At 48.1% G+C, this 20,111-nt stretch overlaps 1 protein-coding gene across 1 annotated transcript; it reads right to left on the bottom strand.

Annotated features, from left to right (window-relative positions):
• Nucleotides 1-1,623: 1,623 nt before the first annotated feature.
• LOC100299732 (testis-expressed protein 19.2) lies at nucleotides 1,624-4,183 on the bottom strand. Its single transcript, XM_002696130.4, has 2 exons — nucleotides 3,786-4,183; nucleotides 1,624-3,527 (listed from the first exon to the last, which is right to left on the bottom strand). Exon 2 carries the CDS (start codon nucleotides 3,267-3,269, stop codon nucleotides 2,214-2,216), a length of 1,056 nt encoding a protein of 351 aa, XP_002696176.1. The 5' UTR covers nucleotides 3,270-3,527; nucleotides 3,786-4,183; the 3' UTR covers nucleotides 1,624-2,213.
• Nucleotides 4,184-20,111: the final 15,928 nt, after the last annotated feature.

The following is a 20,111-nucleotide window of genomic DNA, read 5'->3' as shown; positions in this document are numbered from 1 at the left end:
CCGCATTGCTATGGTTTGCCCAGAATGTTTAATCCTCAGCCTTTTCTATTAGCTTCCTGGAATGTGTGTTTTGAAGGAGATGCTCTTTTTACAGGTGGTGAGAGAAAAAAAGAAAGTCTCCCAGAAGCACCCAGGTTTACGTCTTTGGTGTTTGGTGTATTTAAGAGAAGGTCTGTGGCTAATGGATTCCATATCCGAGGGGCCACCTCTGTTTCTCAGGTGGGGCCAGAGTGGGAGGTTTCACCAGATCAGCATCACTCAGGCCTTTGGGATCAGAGACTTTCCTTAACCCATGCACCCCAGAATCATGAATCCTAAGTCCACTCGGTGGCCTGGTAGGCAGGGGCAGGGAGCTGGGCCCAGGTCACAGGGCTCAGGCCCTCTCTGTGCCTCACGGGAACCAGGGGAACCCCAGCCTGGCTCAAAGGGCAGCATCCATTCTGCAGGTGGTGGCAGGGGGACCCGCGGAGACCTGAAAGCCAGGGTGGAAGGTGTGCCTCCCCCCACCTGCGCACTGGGGAGGCAGCGGGCGCGAGTCAGCGGGAATCTGAGCAGAGCTGTGCTGCTGCCTTCCCTCCCTGGGAACCTTCCAGCAGGGGAGCCTGTGGCCCCAACTCCAGAGGCACCCCGACTTCCACATGTCTCTAGGCAGCAGGGCGGGGAGCACTGACAGGGCCACGCCCATGGCACACTGGGCTGCTGGCAGAGGTCACGGCCTGACTCTTGCTGGAAGTGACAAGACTGAGCTTTCTGCCAGTGGTGGGAGCAGGGAGCCATCGATGGCAAACAACTCTCAGTGACAGTGCTGACAGGCGCCCAGCCCCTTCCACCCCCTCACTTGCCACCCCCCACCCAGCCTGCAGTGACCCTGCCTGCCTGAGGCACCTGTGAGACAAGGGGCGTGACCCCACAGCCTCTCTCTTCCTACATGGGGAGATGGGCACGCTCAGCATGAACTGCGAGGGCAGGTGGTCCGAAACCAGAACTCTTTGCAAGAATAGGTGGCTTCCAGCCATGATGGGGAGATGGACATTTTCCTATATCTGGTTTCAGCTGCTAGCTGCCCACATAAACTTTATGAAAGAAAGTAAACAATATTGCTACATTCCATGGAATTAAATACAGTAAGCCCAGTTGGTCTGTGTGGCCCTGGGATGTGGCTGGGAACCCCAAAACACTGGAGGAGTATCAGCCAGATGCAAAGGCATTTTCAAGGTACACTCTGTGGCTTCCCTGGAGGCTCAGATGGTAAAGAATCCACCCTCAATGCAGGAGACCCAGATTCGATCCCTGGGTCGGGAAGTTCCCCTGGAAATTGGAAAAGGGAATGGCTACCCACTCCAGTATTCTTGCCTGGAGAATCCCATGGACAGAAGAGCCTGGCAGGTTACAGTCCATAAGGTTGCAGAGTCAGATAGGACTGAGCACACACACACACCTTTGCATCCATCTTTCCCACACAGGGTGACCCTAGGTTTCGTAACCATCACTAATCTAGAAGCTAAAGATTCCTAGCCATCCTGGACAACTGTGACTCATGAAGTAGGGGTGCTAGGATTGATTTGTCCCTGAGAGGGACAGGACAAGGAGAACCAACAAAGATTTTCTGCGGAAGAGCTCTGAACAACACCTCATTGCAAACTCTATGACTTTATTTAGTTTAAAATGACACACAAAGAGACAGAAACTAAGTAGCCAAACCACATAAAATAGCCAATCTTTGAAACAAGGTCTCTCACACTGCAGAGTCCTCAGTGCTGATAACCAGGTCCTGTGGAGCCCAGAGCCCACTGAGTAAAGACAAGCACATATCCCTGTGGTCCTGACTCCACCACCATGTTCCCGGGAGTGAGTTACACTTCAGACATCCCTCCCCAGGGTAGGGCTGTTACCCAAATCGATTCCCTGTTCCCTTCTTCACACATTGCACAGCATCCATTCACCCAGCACATCCCGAATAGCTCAGGTTCCTAACTCCATGACATCTGACAGAGAACTTCCCTCCCAGTTATAGGTATTTGTGTCCCTTTCTCCTGATGCTGCAGTAGGCCCCATTTCTCAGTCTCTGGACCACTCACCATTGTTCCTCTCCAGGCCCAAGACCTCATTCATTGTTAATGGCTACCCTGGCTGTTGTGGAGAGGTCAGTTCCTTCCCAGCCTCTGGTGTCCTAGGGAAGCCAGAACAATGGTGACCACATGGACCTCAGTCCCTCAGTTCTGGGACCCTGGGTTGAGGGGCTGGGAATGTGGCAGCTCTCCCAGGGCCGAGGCTCCCACAGCAGCCAGGTTCTCCCCAGGCTCTCTGAGCCCACTGGTGCCGGCATCCCCTCCTTGGGTGGAAGACTGTGGCCTAGAGGCTGAGTCCCCCTCCGCTGCCTCTCTCTTGGCCCAGGGTGAAAAAGAGAGGATGGTGAGTCCCCTCTTAAGCAGGACCAAGTCCGCAGGCACCAGATCTACATTCTGCTCCAGAGAAGGGGATTCCAGAATGCTTAGCTTCCAGTGGTGCAGGTCTTGCATCTGGGGTGCATCTTGGAGTCTCACCACCCACCACTCATCAGGCTCCAGCAGCAGTTTCCAACACTGGCCTGGGGTCCTCCAGGCCCTTCTTGGCTTCATCTTCTGGACGTAGATGACATCACAGCAGCCCACCAGGGAGAGGACCTGCAGGTCCAGTAACCAGGCCTTAGTCTCAGCAGGGTCCATGTTCTGGGTGGTGCCCAGCTCCAGTACCATGGGCTCCCCCAGGGGCAGGTCCACTTTGAAAAAACCCCGCCATGGAGGAAGGGGGCTTGGCCAGTGGGAGCAGGTAGGGAGTCCCTCAAGTCGCCAGGGAAGGCCCTGGGTCCAGTCAGCATCTTCAGCACCCAGGCCCAGAGGTACCGCATCCTGAGGCTGCAGCTCGGTGGGCACAGTATGATTGTGCAAGCCCACATCTTCTGACTCCACAGGGCCTGATGCCAGGGTGCCTGACCCCCAGCCCACAGCCCCGCCCTGTGCAGGCTGCCCTTGGCCCTGCCCCCAACTTGGCCCCATCCCTGAGGATGACCCCTGCTCAGACCATGCCTCAGAATCGTCCATCAGCTCAGAGTCCCAATCTTCATCTTCCCAGTCTTCTGACTCCAGCATCCGTTTAAAGTCCAGAAAGGCAACCTTGAAGCAAGCGAAGCAGAGCCTTAGCTGGCTGCCATGTTGAAGCTGATACATCCAGGACACATAGAGGTAGGACAGGCCCTCCGCCACATACCGCTTGCTGACTGGAGGGCACATGGCCAAGCTGCCTGCCTCCTGAGAGAGAGACAGCAGGAGCGGGGTTGGCTGTGATCTTAGGGGGTCTGGCCCACAGGTGGGGGCCCAGTAAGGTGTAAGGGGCAGGGAGGAGGGGCAAGAGAACAGGGAGGAGAAAAATGAGGATCACCAGGAGAAGAATTTGGGGTGGCGGTGGATGAACTGAGTCAAAATAGAGGTTGGAAGGGAAGAAACTCTGGAATTAACTTCAGCTGATGCAAGCGTTCTGTTCTCTGGGAGCTGCAAAGAAAAGCAGTGAGGTTAGGGCAGGCAGGTGGGAGCAGGTGCCCTGCAGGAGGAGCAGGGCACAGCGGGGCCTTGGGCTCAGACCCAGCCCTTTTACCCTGTCTCTGCTCACTTTAGCTGACCTGGGGCCTGTGAACCACACAGCCTCCTCTCACCCCTCCAACTCCCCATCCCCACCCCATCTCAGGGATCCTGATACCCCATCAGCCTCACCTGGGGGAAACTAAGGGAACCTGACAGAACCTGACTTACCCTGAGACAACCTGAGAGAATCTGTCAGAACCTGAGGGAACTTATCAGAATCTAACCAAATGGTTAACCTGACTGAACCAGATGGAGCGTAACAGAACCACCTGCACCTGAGCAGGCCCGTCTGGCCTGAGGCCACACTGGAACCTGGGGCTTTTCAGCCTCCAAGCCCCACACTCTGCCAACCTGTAGGCCCCAGACACACTTCTTACTCCAAAGGGCTCTCACCCTCCCTGGTGCCTCCCTCCTGTGGGTAACCCTGAGGGGAAAGGAGGGACCAGAGCCAGCCTGAGCATTTAAAGGGCCATTCCCCATGGTGCTCTGGGCTCATTTGCCTATTTCCCATGAGCCTCAGCCCACCAGGAAATGAAACTGCTGAGTCATCCTCCCTCCCCACCCCCATCCCAGAAGAGTCTGCGCAGCCTCCAGGGAGGGCAGTCTTATCCCCCTAACCCTGTCCCCAAGGTGATTGTGTCTGTGATATTCTCTCCTAGAGGGGTGAGAAGACTCTCCCCATCACTCTTTCAATCCACAGGTTTCTGAAATTGTGTGGGTGAGCATCTCCCTTATGGTCATTGCCCCATTCTGGGTCCTGGGCGACCTGCTTGGTCAAGGGCCCTGTCCTTCAGTGGTCGAAATGGATTCCTCCTTTGTTTATCTCTTGGTTAGATTTTTTTTTTTTTAATGAATATCAGAAACTGATTGCCAATTATTTACGATTTAAGCACTGGGAAATGGAATATTTTCTGGCATATCAATAAACAAGGATTGCAGCCCTCCGATATGAGCCAGTGAACCCTAAGGGAACTCAGGAAGGAGAAGAAGAGCTGCCATCTAGACTGTAGCCAGCTCCCTGCCAGTGAGCCCTGAGGAAAGAAAGCTCAGGGTGTGAAAACAGAGAAAACTGGCCCCACAGAGCTGAGGTGCATATCAAAGGAGTGATTTCAGGGACCCCGGACAGACGGACAGACGTTTGCATCTTCCCATATACAGAAACAGGCTAAATTCCTTAATTTGGGTTATCTGGTTTTCTTTAATTTACAAAAAAAACTTTTGATATCCAGGCTACCTGTCCTTTGTTGCAAAACTTCTACAAAACCTGCTCCCCCACCTCTGCCTCCTTGGAACAAACAGTTCTCTCACGCTTGTTTCAGATGCTACCTCCTGGGCTTAAGTCCTAAAAATTTCTGCTGAATAAAACATAACTTTCAACCTTTAGGTTGCATTGAATCAACAGCACATTTCTGTCTCTTTAGCTCTTCTCAGAGCTTAAACACTTTTAAAATAAAGTGTTCTTTAAACAAACACTTCTTTTGAAAATACATTTTAACCACATTTTACACTTTTGTGGTTCACTGTTTCATTTTGTTCAAAGTCTTTAGTTATGGTGAAATGTGTTCATCTGTTTTCAAGAAAATATTTTCTTGGTCTTTGTAAAGAACATCTTCAGTTCTCCAAGACAACAATGTTGGTTTATTGTATCTTCACATTAACGCTTTCACATTTTTAATTTTTATTTGTTTCTTAATTTTTAACTTAATTTAAATGTAAGTAAGTTGTTTTTGTAAAAAAAAAAAAATTATAATACAAGAGAATACATACAGGTATCCCCCGCTTTGCAAAAGTTCTCTGGATTCGACTTCTTTTTTATGAAAAGTGAAAGTGAAAATCGCTCTGTCGTGTGTCCAACTCTTTGCGACCCCATGGACTATACAGTCCATGGAATTCTCCAGGCTAGAATACTGGAGTGGGTAGCCTTTCCCTTCTCCAGGGGATCTTCCCAACCCAGGGATCAAACCCAGGTCTCCCACATTGTAGCCAGATTCTTTACCAGCTGAGCCACAAAGTCCTACGGGTTAATATCCATTTCTGAAGTCCCAGGATGTTTCAGCTTATGAAAGATTTCATAGGTAGGCTTTGCTTGAATAATGGGGGAAATCTGAGAATGGCTTTTAAAATAATTTGCTAAATTAATCACATCATCTAGCCCTTCCTTCCAAACTTCCAACTGGTACATCCAGCTGCATCTGCATCATCTCCTCAGGGAATCTGATGGGTGTCCCCAAGTGAACGAGTTTTCATCTAGACTCCTGGTCAAAACATCTGGGTCTGCCAGAAGACCCACCCACCTCTGGAATTAGATGACAATAAAATTCCTTGGATCAGTTGTTTCCCAATTTTGCTGCATGTTAAAATTGTCTTGGGACCTTGAAAAATCCCACATCATAGCATGTGGCAGACACCCTGAGGTGACCCCCTAGGGCAGTCATGACTTCCTCCTGATTGGAGGGGAAAATGTGAGTTACTTCTAAGCAAGGAAGTGGCAAGGTAATGGATGTCATCCACTTGATTACATTATTTTATAAATACATACATACTGCATATATTAAATATGACACATTATTTTCTATACATATGTATACTATCAGATATTTATATCTTTATACATATACACATCACCTACATGTACACATACACATGTGTACACATACACAGACTCTCGCTTTGTCTCCCATGTACTTAAGGAAGGAAAGCTCCATGCTGTGAACTGTGGCTGGAGGCTGGAGGTCTGGGGCCCCTGACTCTTATCGGCTGGGCAGGGACTATGAGGGATAGGTGGCTGCTTCAGGTGGTTTGGAAGAGCTGCGGACTTGGAGGCTAGGAACATTCTGTGACCTATAAGGACACCCCCTCTAAGCCTGGGACACTAATGAATAGCAACAACCCTCAGGGTGAGTTTTCACTTGTCTGCTGAGCCCACTGAGCCATCACCTCCCCAGCACTAGTCTGTGCTCTCTACACACCTTTATCTTTTCCTCCTTGTCAGCCAACCAGCGGAGAAGGCAATGGCAACCCACTCCAGTGTTCTTGCTTGGAGAATCCCAGGGACAGGGGAGCCTGGTGGGCTGCCATCTATGGGGTCTCACAGAGTCGGACACGACTGAAGCAACGTAACAGCAGCAGCAGCAGCCACCCAGAGTAGATGACTAACTTTGACTCGGGTCTCTGACATAGGGAAGAAACTCAGAACACAAAACTCAATCATCAGGGGAATCATTCTCCTATCCCCTTCTCAATGCCCATAGTTGTCAGGCTTCAACGCCACCTGGGACATCTTTATGGCAGAGTCTGTGCCCCCAACCCCTTACCTGATCCCAGCTGCCCTTTCCAGCAGATGGACGGTGCTGAAGCCTGGGGGGCTATGCCCCCACAGCAAGGAGGCCAAGGGCGGGCATCTGAACCCTGGCCTGTTGGAACTTCCTCTCGAGCGCCCAGGCCCCTTCTGCCATCTGATGCTGGGGCTCACAACAGAGGGCTCTACCCTCAACCACGAGTTCTCATGGACTCCAGCATTCAAGGTGACAGCCTTGGCTCCTGGACCCTGGGTCTGAGCGGGGATGGCTACCTACCTGGCTTCCTGGCTGTGTGTGTATGTCACATAGGGGAGAGCAAAGGCACTTAGACACCCAGTGGGGGCAGCCCCCGCCATCTTCCCATTCCCCTTCCCCTCCCGGCAACTCTAGATCAGAATAGAGGATTAGAGGACAGTCATCTCTCTTCCTGTACATCCAGTCATTGGTTTTTCACTGATCTATTTGCACATCTGTTCAACAGGCACTAACAAGCCCTGGCCCATGCCAGGTGCTCACCCCTGCAGGATGCCCAACAAAGGGTCAGCACGGTGCCAGGACAACAGGAACAAGGCTCTGCAGCAGCTTCACACCCTGGGGGCTGGCACGGCTTCCGAAGCAGTTCCCAAGCTGGGAGGGAGGGCAACTGGTTCTCAGTGTCATGGAGACGTGGGCACAAGCTTCCCAACATCTGCACACCCTTCAGAATGCTCGAGAGAGTCCACGGGAGGAATGATCTAGTATTTAGGACACCCTGGGGAGCCTCAAACCCAGGGATTCTCCTCTCAGGTCTCTTCAGAAACCAAAGGCAGTGGCTGAGGGTAAAGACAATTATGAACACGAGAGAGACGGAAGGAAATGATCCGGCACTACAGAAAGACTACAACTCGTTTCCACAAGATGTCAGCAAAGATACTGATGTTTACAGGAATAAGTTTAAGACTGCAAAACGGGATGTCCATTTTGGAATGATGTGAGGAGTGATAACCAGGAAACAAGATCAGTATCCATCGGTAGGAATGCTTGTGATATGGCCACACCACGGAACATGACATCCACAGACAACAAGTTTCAAAGAAGATATGCTGTGAAGTGATCAGCATCTGTTCAGTGAAAAGAAAAGATAGGTTGTAAGTTATGTACACAGTATTGCTTTGATTTTTTAAAGAAAAAATTCTGTGGCTACCTGTGCAAGTGTCAGATGTGATGTGTGCAAGTGGATTCTTGCCTATTTACACATGTAAGTGTCACAAGTCTGGGAGACTCTGTGCCGTGTACACCCATGTTGGGTATCACATGTCTTTAAGCATGTTCAGTTCAGTTCAGTCACTCAGTTGTGTCCGACTCTCTGAGACCCCATGGATTGCAGCACACCAGGCCTCCCTGTCCATCTCCAACTCCCAGAGTTTACTCAGACTCATGTCCATTGAGTCGGTGATGCCATCTAACTATCTCATCCTCTGTCGTTCCCTTCTCCTCTTGCCTTCAATCTTTCTCAGCATCAGGGTCTTTTCAAATGAGTCAGTTCTTTGCATCAGGTGGCCAAAGTATCGGAGTTCAGCTTCAGCATCAGTCCTTCCAATGAATATTCAGGACTGATTTCCTTTAGGATGGACTGGTTGGATCTCCATGCAGTCCAAGGGACTCTCAAGAGTCTTCTCCAACACCACAGTTCAAAAGCATCAATTCTTCAGCACTCAGCTTTCTTTATAGTCTAACTCTCACATCCATACATGACTACTGGAAAAACCATAGCCTTGACTACACAAAGTAATGTCTCTGCTTTTTAATATGCCGTCTAGGTTGGTCATAACTTCTTCCAAGGAGTAAGTGTCTTTTAATTTCATGGCTGCAGTCACCATCTGCAGTGATTTTGGAGCTCCAAGAAATAGTCTCTCACTGTTTCCTCTTTTTCCCCATCTATTTGCCATAAAGTGCTGGGACCAGATGCCATGATCTTAGCTTTCTGAATGTTGAGCTTTAAGCCAACTTTTTCACTCTCCTTTTTCACTTTCATCAAGAGGCTCTTTAGTTCTTCCCTTTCTGCCATAAGGGTGGTGTCATCTGCATATCTGAGGTTACTGATATTTCTCCCGGCAATCTTGATTCCAGCCTGTGCTTCCTCCAGCCCAGTGTTTCTTATGAAGTACTCTGCATACAAGTTAAATAAGCAAGGTAACAATATACAGCCTTGATGTACTCCTTTCCCAATTTGGAACCAGTCTGTTGTTCCATGTCCAGTTCTAACTGCTTCCTGATCTGCATACAGATTTCTCAAGAGGCAGGTCAGATGGTACGGTATTCCCATCTTTTTCAGAATTTTCCACAGTTTTTTGTGGTCCACACAGTCAAAGGCTTTGGCATAGTCAATAAAGCAGAAGTAGATGTTTTTCTGGAACTCTCTTGTTTTTTTGATGATCCAACAGATGTTGCAATTTGATCTCTGGTTCCTCTGCCTTTTCTAAATCTTGCTTGAACATCTGGAAGTTCACAGTTTACATACTGTTGAAGCCTGGCTTGGAGAATTTTGAGCATTACTTTACTAGCATGTGAGATGAGTGCAATTGTGTGGTAGTTTGAGCATTCTTTGGCATTGCCTTTCTTTGGGATTGGAATGAAAACCGATCTTTTCCAGTCCTGTGGCCACTGCTGAGTTTTCCAAATTTTCTGGCATATTGATTGCAGCACTTTCACAGCATCATATTTTAGGATTTGAAATAGCTCAACTGGAATTCTGTCACCTCCATTAGCTTTGTTCATAGTGATGCTTCCTAAGGCCCACTTGACTTCACATTCCAGGATGTCTGGCTCTAGGTGAGTGATCACACCATTGTGATGATCTGGGTCATGAAGATATATGCATTCAAATGGGCATATCTTTCCTTTTCTCCTTTGCCTTTCACTTCTCTTCTGTTCACAGCTATTTGTAAGGCCTCCTCAGACAACCATTTTGCCTTTTTGCATTTCTTTTCTTTGGGGGTGGTCTTGATCCCTGCCTCCTGTACAATGTCACAGACCTCCAGCCATAGTTCTTCAGGCACTCTATCAGATCAGATCTAATCCCTTGAGCACGTAAAGAATGGAAACACCAATATCAGCGTGATTACCTCTGGGTGTGGTATTGTGAGTTATTGAATTTTCTTCATTGATTTCCATATTCTCCTAATTTTCTAGAATAAGTATGTGCTATGACTGTACCTCTGGAAGCCACTGAAAGCCCTTGGAAGTGCTTCAAGGGCGGTGGTAATGTCTAGACCAGCCCCTTCTGGTTGGAGTCCTGAGCATGGCTCTTTTCACTGCCTGCCTCTCCCAGGCACCCTCCAGTGCCTGCCTGTCAGGCTGCCGTGGACTGTGAACCCTCACACTTCCAGACTCCATTGAGGGATTGGCACTCGGTGAATGGGCAAGACAGTAGGGTGAGCACGGTCCCCAAAGGGCCATGACACGGGTGGGTTCTCCTTCCCAGGGGCCTTCCAGTGCCCAGAGCCCTTGGAGGGATGACTCTAGAGCCTCTGGAACCATCCTTAGGTTCTTTCATGTCAACTCTTGTGTCTGAAGTTCCACAGTAGCCACAGCCACCACATCCATTCAGACTCTGTGCGGCTGTCCACACACCCATCAGCTATGCTGCTGACACGGCAGCCTCCAGGCATCGGAGGCTCCAGTAGTTGTGGTCACCATAAGAAGAGCCAGATTCAGGGTGAACATGCCCCCAGCAAGTGATCATCACGTCCTCCCCATGTTCCCACAAGCAGTGATCATCAGCCCAGCCCAGCCCTGGTCACGCACTGCTGGGAGGCACGTATCTCCTTGACGCTGTCCTTGAAGCAGCTGTCTCCACTTCCGGGAGAGATTTGAAAATGGGGCATCTCGATGTCCCCTACTCCAGAGCCCTTCAGAACCATCCAAAGAGAAACACGTTCATCCTGTGAGTTTGCAGCGGCTACCAAATCATCACCACTCAGCAGCTTGAAGCCACACAATTTCTTCTCTTGAGTCTGTAGGTCTGGCATCTGCAATGGACCCAGGGCTGGCTCTTTCTGGAGGCTCCCAGGGAGAACCCCTCCCTCCCTGTTCCAGCTTCCAGAGGAGCCACATCCCTTGACTTGCAGCCCCTTCCTCTGTCTCCAGGTCAGCAGTCTGGCATCGTCTCCTGTGATCTCTGCTTCCGTCCTCTCACCTTCACTCTCTGACTCTGCCTTCTGTCCCCATCTTATAAGGATGGTGACGCCATTGGTCCCAGGTTATCCCCCCATACCATCTCAAGGCTCCTAACTTAATCAAACCTGCAAAGCCTCCACTGTGTGTAGTGACATAGTCATAGGTCCCGGGATTAGTGGACATCTTCGGGGACATTGTCCAGCCAACTGCTGACCCATCCTATGCTCTCACTAATTCCTGTCCAGCTCTGAAACTCTGGAAAGATCTTATCTCTCAGGATGCATGGGAAGTGCCCTGACTTTCAGGAGCTGACTTATTCCACAGGACCAAACTGGACACTCACACGTGTCAGAAGTGGGGGCTCAAGGCCACCCTCTGCTCCAAGTTCTGGGACAACTTGTCACAAGCGTCTTCCCAAGGGGCTGAGAAACCTAGGCTCTCGGAGCACACACCTCCTTTTCCTTTTGCTTTGGACCTTCTCATGCCCCACACTCAACAGAACAATCTTGTTGTTCAGTCACTAAGTCATGTCTTACTCTTTGAGACCCCATGGACTGTATCACGCCAGGCTTCCCTGTCTCTCACTATCTCTCGGAGTTTGCCCTGAAGATAGAAAAATCTGAAACAATGATAAAAATCTCCCTTCAGTGTCAGATATGAAGAGGGTTCTACTGCCCAGAAGTTCCCAAAATGACATCTCTGCACAAACCATCCATGTTTCTAGAGGACATCCTGACAACCCTTGAGAAGAGAAGTAATTCATTCAATTATAGTCAGTTGGGGCCACAAGACCCAAAAGGTGCATTTGCTGTGGGAATTAAACAGATTCCCTGCCTCTGCCTGGCCAGAGGTGCAAGTTGAGTCTCAAGTCTCCAACGCTCATTCCCCTCCTGCACACATCCTCTTCCTAGTTGGGATCTTGGGATCGTAACATCAACTCCTGTGGTGGCCCCACTGTGTCTGAGGCGCCCCTTTCCTGGAAACTCTGCAGCCCAAGTTCCTGCTATAAGACATGACCTATTAGCATCACATAACAAAATCATTTACCTCATTCTGGTAAACCCTGGTGGCTCAGATGGTAAAGAATCTCCCTGCAGTGGAGGAGACTCAGGTTCGATCCCTGGGTGGGGAAGATACCCTGGAGAAGGGAACAGCTCCCCACTCCAGAATTCTTGCCTGGAAAATTTCATGGACAGAACCTGGTGGGCTACAGTCCATGGGTCACAAAGAGTTGGACACGACGAAAGGACCCACACTTGCACTTTTCCCAGCCCCATATCTGAGTCTGGCAGCTTTGTATGGGGGGCTGGGCATGTCTCACCACACATGAAGATCCAGCTGCAGTGACATAGTGCGACTGGATTCTAGAGCCCATTGGGACCCCTCCCGCTGGGACTGACAGCCCACCTGCCCACCCGTGGGACAGTACATGCTGAGGGCCTGTCCTGGGCGGGGGGACTCAAGGGTTAAAAAAAAAGGACAGGTCATATGGGTAGTTCCAAGTTTAGTTTTTAAAGGAACCTCCATACTATTCTCCACAGTGACTTATCAGTTTACACTCCCACCAACAGTGCGAGAGGGTTCCCTTTTCTCCACACCCCCTCCAGCATTTATTATTCGTAGATTTTTTGATGATGGCCATTCTGACCAGTGTGAGATGATACCTCATTGCAGTTTTGATTTGCTACTGATGAACATATTTCTAAGGGAGGAATACAGACACACACATAGAGAGTGGACATGCGGACACAGGGAGGGGAGGGAGGGGAGGGATGAACTGGGAGATTAGGGTTGACATCTACACACTACCATGTATAGAATAGACAGCTAGGGGAGCCTGCTATAAAGCACAGAAGCTCGGCTCAGTGCTCTGCGGTGACCTAGATGGGAGGGCTAGGGAGAGGGGGAGGGGAGTCCAGAAGGGAGGGGAAGTATGTATGCATATAACTGATTCACTTCATTGTACTGCAGAAACTAACACAATATTATAAAGTAACTATATTCCAATTAAAAAAAATTTTTTTTAATGAAAACAAAAGGGCTATTTCTTGCTCTGCATGCTCCATTTTAATGAGGTATGCGTGTGCTCAGTTTCTTCAGTCATGTCCGACTCTTTGTGACCCTGTGGACTGCAGCCCGCCAGGCTCCGCTGTCCATGGGATTCCCCAGGCAAGAATACTGGAGTGGGTTGCCATTCCCTCCTGCAAGGGATCTTGCAGACCCAGGGATCGAACCCAGGTCTCTTTTGTCCCTGCATTGGCAGGCGTGTTCTTTACCACCAGCGCCACCTGTGAAGCTCTTTGGTGGGGAGGGGCTGACAATTGTCTCCTCAGCAGAGAAACACCTTAATTTCAGACGGTAAAAGTCCAGGTCGATGTTGAGAGTGTGACCACACACGGGGCGTGTCTCTGCAGTGTGTAGCACAGGAAGAGGCGAAATGCAAAAGGAGGCACAATCTGCATTATATTATCCTCCAGGAAGTCCCTGAAGCTTGTGCTGCCCGGAGGCTGGAAAAGGCACAAGGCCTGCTTGAGGGGAAGGTGTCCTTTGAGGTCAAACCTCTAATTGGAAGCAGCTAGAGGCAGAAAGGATAATGGGGCCATGACTGCAGGCGAAACTGGCCAACAAAGACCAGTCAGGGCAGAAGGGGAACAGATGTTACTGAACTCTTTAATTACATTAACTTCTAATGGTAAGAGGAAAACAAGTGAAAATGACTCTTATGCCTAGGTGCATAAAATATGAAAATGAAAATCCAAGACTCTTAATATTTCTTCAGATTTATCACGGCATTCAAAATTTAATGTTCCTATAGAAACATGTGCCTCTAAGGAAATTGGAGCATGATCATGGAGGCCCCCACTAGTGTGTGACCCCCATTTTACCCCAAGGGGTGCAGAGACAGAAACCAGTGGCTCTGTACATTACTTTTCAGTAAGCTCATGAACCTTATCCATTTTTATGGCTGACTTTGAGCCTTACTGGCATAAGTTGGTCAGAGAATTGTTATGTGTCCTTGTCTTCGTGGCTTCTTGTTTCTTTTAGAAATACAACTCTAATTTTATCAGTAAAATCAGTTAAAAGAAAGAAAGAAAGAAAATCAACTGTCAGGCAAACTTTACAGAGCACATATATTCTCCACACCAATGACGGTGTCTCACATCCTCTGGGCCTTGCTGGGTGCCTGCTCCCTGTGGAAGCAGAGATCTTCCTTTTCATCAACAGGCAGCATCCCTCTGAAGAGCTCTCTGTAGTGAACTCATGCAAGAAAGTATTAAACCGTTCATCTTCTTTATTGCCTAGGAGGAGGAATGAGAGAGGAAAGCCAATAAAAATCTAGTGAAATTCTTGGGGCAATTGATCCCTGGTTGGGCTTCCCTGGTGGCTCAGATGGTAAAGAATCTGCCTGCAATGCAGGAGGCCAAGGTTTCATCCCCTGGGTCGGGAAGATTCCCTAGAGAAGCAAATGGCAACCCACTCCAGTATTCTTGCCTGGAGAATTCCACGGGCAGAGGAGTCTGACAGGCTACAGTTCACGGGGTCGCAAAGAGTCGGACTGAGCGACTAACAAATATGCTGCAAATATGGAGATGGAAGGTGAGGGCTGGACTCTGCTTTATAATACAAGAGCAACGATGTAAATGTTTAAGATTCAAGTACTTGGACTTCACTGGAATAGGCAGTGATCCCTTCCTTGGCTTGATTATTACAATACTTTTCAAGAAGGTTCTATTTGGTGAGTCATTTGATTGTCTAAACACACTTTTCTTTCTTGTCAGGGCTTGATTCCAGCTGGGTCACTTGCCCACAGATCCAAGCCCACAGGAGTTTGACGGCTTCGCGGGTTGGGTGGTTTTTCTGGGCGTGACTGGCCGTCTTGAGATCAGATTCCCGGACACGCTGGCGGAGGCTTTGTCTGGGAAAGGCACTGGCCCACACTGGCTCTGAACCGGGCTGGGGAGACAGGGGCCATGCCCGGGAATACAGCAGGTCAGGAACAGTGTGACAACTGGGTATCCTGAGGATGGAGGTCACCAAGCCAGAGAAGGAGTAGGAATGTGTCCACTCCACAGACATCTCTGGAATGTTCTGAGCCTCAGGAACTGTGGAAGGCTGAATGGGCGAAACCAGTAACTTCTGCTGCAGCACGAAGGTGCGGGTGATCCGGCAGCACATGGTGGGGCTTTGGTCTTCTTCCTTCTGAGGGTCTCAGCCAGTGTTTGCACTCAGCTCCCTGCGCCATGGGGCCCTGAGCTGGACCAGGGCAGTCATCTTGGTGCCCTTCTGCCCTGTCAGCCCTGCTGACCCTCATCTTCTCTCTCACCCTTCTCCATTACGAGAACTCCTTTGAGCCATGGGCAGGGTCTGGGTGCCAGGTTCTGGGCCCTGCTGGCTTCTGGACCATGACTCTGGCTGCATGAAGGCCACGTGAGTCAGGAACTCGAGAGAGGCCCAATTACTCAGTTTGTGGCAGGTCACAGTGGGTTATCTGAGTCATAAGGGGGCCATTGGTCATCTATGGGCCATGGCTACTGTGGGCCCTGTGGAGACTGGCTTGGGTATCGATTGAACTCAGGCCTGGTTTACTAGCAAGAGAGGAGGGATCAAAGGATCCAATGTATGGGAAAAGTTCTAACATTATCCAGTGGTCTGGATACTGGTTCTTTAACAGGACAGTATTTTGGAAGCACCGGCAGAGATTGAAAAGCCATCAATGCCTGTGTCCCATGTAAGAATTCTGATGTCACTGGTAAGGGGTGAATGCAAATTTTCTTTTGCTTTATAGAAAATAAACTTAGTGGTTTACCAAATAGCAGACATTTATTTTCTAAGTTTCCATGGGTTAGGAGTTGGGACATACTCTGGCTGGCCCCCTGCCCAAAGTCTCAACCAAGGTGTTGGCTGTGCTGTGTTCTCTGCTAGCAGAATTCACCTCCTTGTGGTTTTAGGGCTGATGGCTTCGGCTTTCCTGGCTGTCAGCTGGTCCCAGAGGCAACCCACAGTTCACAGACAGCACGGCTCTTCTCCCTCTTCAAGGCCTCCAGGAGAGAGCAAGAGCTGGGTAAGAGTCTTACTTAATCTTAGAGTAATATCATTGCAGGAGGGACACTTTGTCCCATAATATAACCTCATCATTGCAGGAGGGACATTTTGCCCCATAATGTAACCTCATCGAGGCAGAGACACCCACCACCTTTACCACTGCTCTTGGTTGGAAGCAAATCACAAGCTCCACCACTATCTTAGGGAGGGTGTAACTGACTGCAACTGAGGGTGTGACACACCTCAGGTGTGTCTGCCACATGCTATGATGTGGCCACTGGGACTCTTCAAAGCTCCCAAGAAAATTTTAACCTGGAGCAAAATCTGGGAGCCACTGGGAGTTGAAGAACCTTTAAGTTGCCTGATTCTAGAGGTGGTCTTTTCTCCTTCCTGCAGGCACTGCCCAATCCAGGCCCAGCTGCCAACTACAGATTCCTTCATCCTGGGATGCTCCAAAACATCTCAGGGGAGACATTGCTGGTATGCTTGAATATATATGTTGAAGTTTGGAAAGAAGGGTTGATTTACACAATTAAATTGGCAAATCATTGTAAAAAGTTGTCTATCTACATTCTTAACATTGTTAAGAAAAGCAACTTCCATTTAAATTGCATTTTGTATACAAAAGAAAAAGAAGTACTGTAGACTGAATTGGTCCCTTCAAAATTCATATGTTGAAGCTCTAATCCTCACTATGACTACATTTGGAATAAGATCTTTAGCAGATAATTGATGGTAGTGGTTCAGTTGCAAAATCGTGTCTGACTCTTTGCAACCCCATGGACTGTAGCCCACCATGTTCCTCTATCCATGGGATTTTCCAGGCCAGAACACTGGAGTGAGTTGTCATTTCCTTTTCCAGGGCATCTTCCTGACCCAGGGATTGATCCCGGGTCTCCTGCATTGGCAGGTGGATTCTTTACCACTAAGCCACCTGGGAAGCAGGAGATAATTAGGGTTAAATAAAGTCATAAGTTGAATTCAGTTCAGTCGCTCAGTCATGTCTGACTCTTTGCGACCCCATGAATTGCAGCACGCCAGGTCTCCCTGTCCATCACCAACTCCCAGAGTTCACTTAAACTCACGTCCATCGAGTCAGTGATGCCATCCAGCCATCTCATCCTCTGTCGTCCCCTTCTCCTCCTGTCCCCAATCCCTCCCAGCATCAGAGTCTTTTCCAATGAGTCAACACTTCGCATGAGGTGGTCAAAGTACTGGAGTTTCAACTTTAGCATCGGTTCTTCCAAAGAACACCCAGGACTGATCTCCTTTAGAATGGACTGGTTGGATCTCCTTGCAATCCAAGGACTCTCAAGAGTCTTCTCCAACACCACAGTTCAAAAGCATCAATTCTTCAGTGCTCAGCTTTCTTCACAGTCCAACTCTCACATCCATACATGACCACTGGAAAAACCATAGCCTTGACTAGATGGACCTTTGTTGGCAAAGTAATGTCTCTGCTTTTGAATATGCTATCTACTACTACTACTACTAAGTTACTTCAGTCGTGTCTGACTCTGTGCGACCCCAAAGACGGCAGCCCACCAGGCTCCCCGTCCCTGGGATTCTCCAGGCAAGAACACTGGAGTGAGTCACCATTTCCTTCTCCAATGCATGAAAGTGAAAAGTGAAAGTAAAGTCACTCAGTCGTATCTGACTCTTAGAGACCCCATGGACTGCAGCCTACCAGGCTCCTCCGTCCATGGGATTTTCCAGGCAAGAGTGCTAGAGTGGGGTGCCATTGCCTTCTCCGATATGCTATCTAGGTTGGTCATAACTTTCCTTCCAAGGAGTAAGCGTCTTTTAATTTCACGGCTGCAATCACCATCTGCAGTGATTTTGGAGCCCAAAAAAATAGTCATAAGAGTGGGGCCCTAATCAGATAGGATTGTGGCCTGATAAGGAAAGAGAGCTAGATCTCCCTCTCTCTATTGTGTGATGACACAGCAAGAAGGTAGCAATCTGCATAGTCAGGAAGAGGGCTCTCACCAGAACCCACCCATCCTGCACCCTGATCTAGGATTTACAGTCTCCAGAACTGTGAGAAACGCTTTTGCTGTTTAAGCTATTCAGTCTGGTATTTTCTTATGGCAACCCTAGCTGCAAACTAACAAAAGTATTCCAGAATAAGAATTAGATGAAGGAAAGTAACATCATGGCCTTGGAATTGTGGGATATACTTTAAAAGCCAAAACAATTTCAAAAGAAACATTTAACATTGATTACCAGACTCTAAACAAGTCTGTGTTTTAAAGTGTCTGTTACCTACAAAAATATAGTCCACTGATCTTTGACAAAGAGGCAAAGGCAATATAGTAGAGAAAAGATAGTCTGTTTTACAAATGGTGCTTGAAATAGTGGACATCCACATGCAAGAATATGAATCCATTCACAGATCTCACACAAAAAAACTAACACAAAGTAGATCATAGACCTAATATAAAGTGCAAACTGTGAAACTCCTAATAGATAATAGGATAAAATCTAAATGACTTTGAATATGGCCATGACTTTTTAGATGTAGCACCAAAGTCTCAATTTATCAAAGAGATCATTCATCAGCTGGATTTAACTAAAAATAAAAACTTCTGCTCTGCAAAAGACAGTCATGAGAATGAGAAGATAAACCACAGACTGGGAAAAAATATTTGCAAAAGACGTGCATGTGTGCTAAATCGCTTCAGTTGTGTCCAATTCTTTTTGACCCTATGGACTATAGCCTGCCAGGCTCCTCTGTCCATGGGATTCTCCAGGAATGAATACTGGAGTGGGTTGCCATGCCCTCCTCCAGGGGATCTTCCCCACCCAAGGATAGAACCCACATCTCTTACATCTCCTGCATTGGCAGGTAGGTTCTTTACCATAGTGTCACATGGGAAGCCCTTGCAAAAGACACATCTGATAAAGAACTGTTATCCAAAATAAACAAAGAACTCTTAAAACTTACCAATAAGAAAATAAACAACCCGATTTAAAACTAGGCAAACAACCTAAATAAAAACCTCACCGAAGAAGGTATATAGATGGCAGATAGCACATGAAAAGATGCTCCACATTATATGTCATTATGGAATTGCAAATTAAAACAATATAAGATACCATTACATACCTATCAGAATGGCCAAAATCCAGAATACAGACAACACCAAATGCTGGCCAGGATGTAGAGCAACAAGAACTCTCCAACCACTGCTGGTGGGAATGCAGAATAGTGCAGCCACTTTGGAATACTAGGGATTTCCTACAAAATTAAACATACCTTTAACAAGTGATCCAGAAATCCCACTGCTTTGTATTTGCCTAATGAGTTCAAAACTTTTGTTGCACAAAAACTTGCATGTGATTTTTTTTTTCACATGATGTTTATAGCAGCTTCGTTCATAATTGCCAAAACTTGGAAGCAAGCAAGAAGTCCTTAAGTAAGTGAATAGATAAACTACGGTGCATCCAATCAATGGAATATGCAGCGCTGAAAAGAAGTGTTATCAAGCCATAAAAAGACATGGAGGAAACTTAACGGCATATTACAAAGTGAAGGAAGTCAATCTGAAAAGGCTACATATTGTTTGATTCCAACTATCCAGCATTCAGGAAAAGGCAAAACTATGGAGACAAAAAAATATCAGTGGTTGCCAGGGGTGGGGATAGGTAGAGTTAAATGGGGAGAACAGGGACAGTAAAACTACTACATATGTATGTCATTAACCTTTTGTCTAAATCCATAGATTGAACAGCCCTGAAAGTAAACCCTAATGCGAACTGTTCACATTGAGTGATAAATGCGAACTGTTCACATTGAGTGATAACAGTGCATCACTATAGGGTCCTTGATGGTTACAAATGTACCATGTGGTGCAGAGTTTGACAGTGAGGCTGTGCTGTGTGGGGCAGGGTAGTATAAGAATTCTCTGTAACTTCTCCTCAGTTTTGCTATGAAGACAAAACTGGTCTAAAAACAGTGCCTAATATTTAAAGTGTTCACTTAAAGAGTCTT

Source organism: Bos taurus, chromosome 19 (genome assembly GCF_002263795.3).
Source record: "Bos taurus isolate L1 Dominette 01449 registration number 42190680 breed Hereford chromosome 19, ARS-UCD2.0, whole genome shotgun sequence".
Lineage (NCBI taxonomy): Eukaryota > Metazoa > Chordata > Mammalia > Artiodactyla > Bovidae > Bos > Bos taurus.
The sequence above is the reverse complement of the archived record's forward strand: the minus strand, read 5'-3'. Positions and strand labels throughout refer to the sequence as shown.

Excerpts from the sequence above, each read along its gene's own strand:
- LOC100299732 (XM_002696130.4), bottom strand. The coding sequence starts at position 3,269 with ATGTGCCCTCCAGTCAGCAAGCGGTATGTGGCGGAGGGCCTGTCCTAC.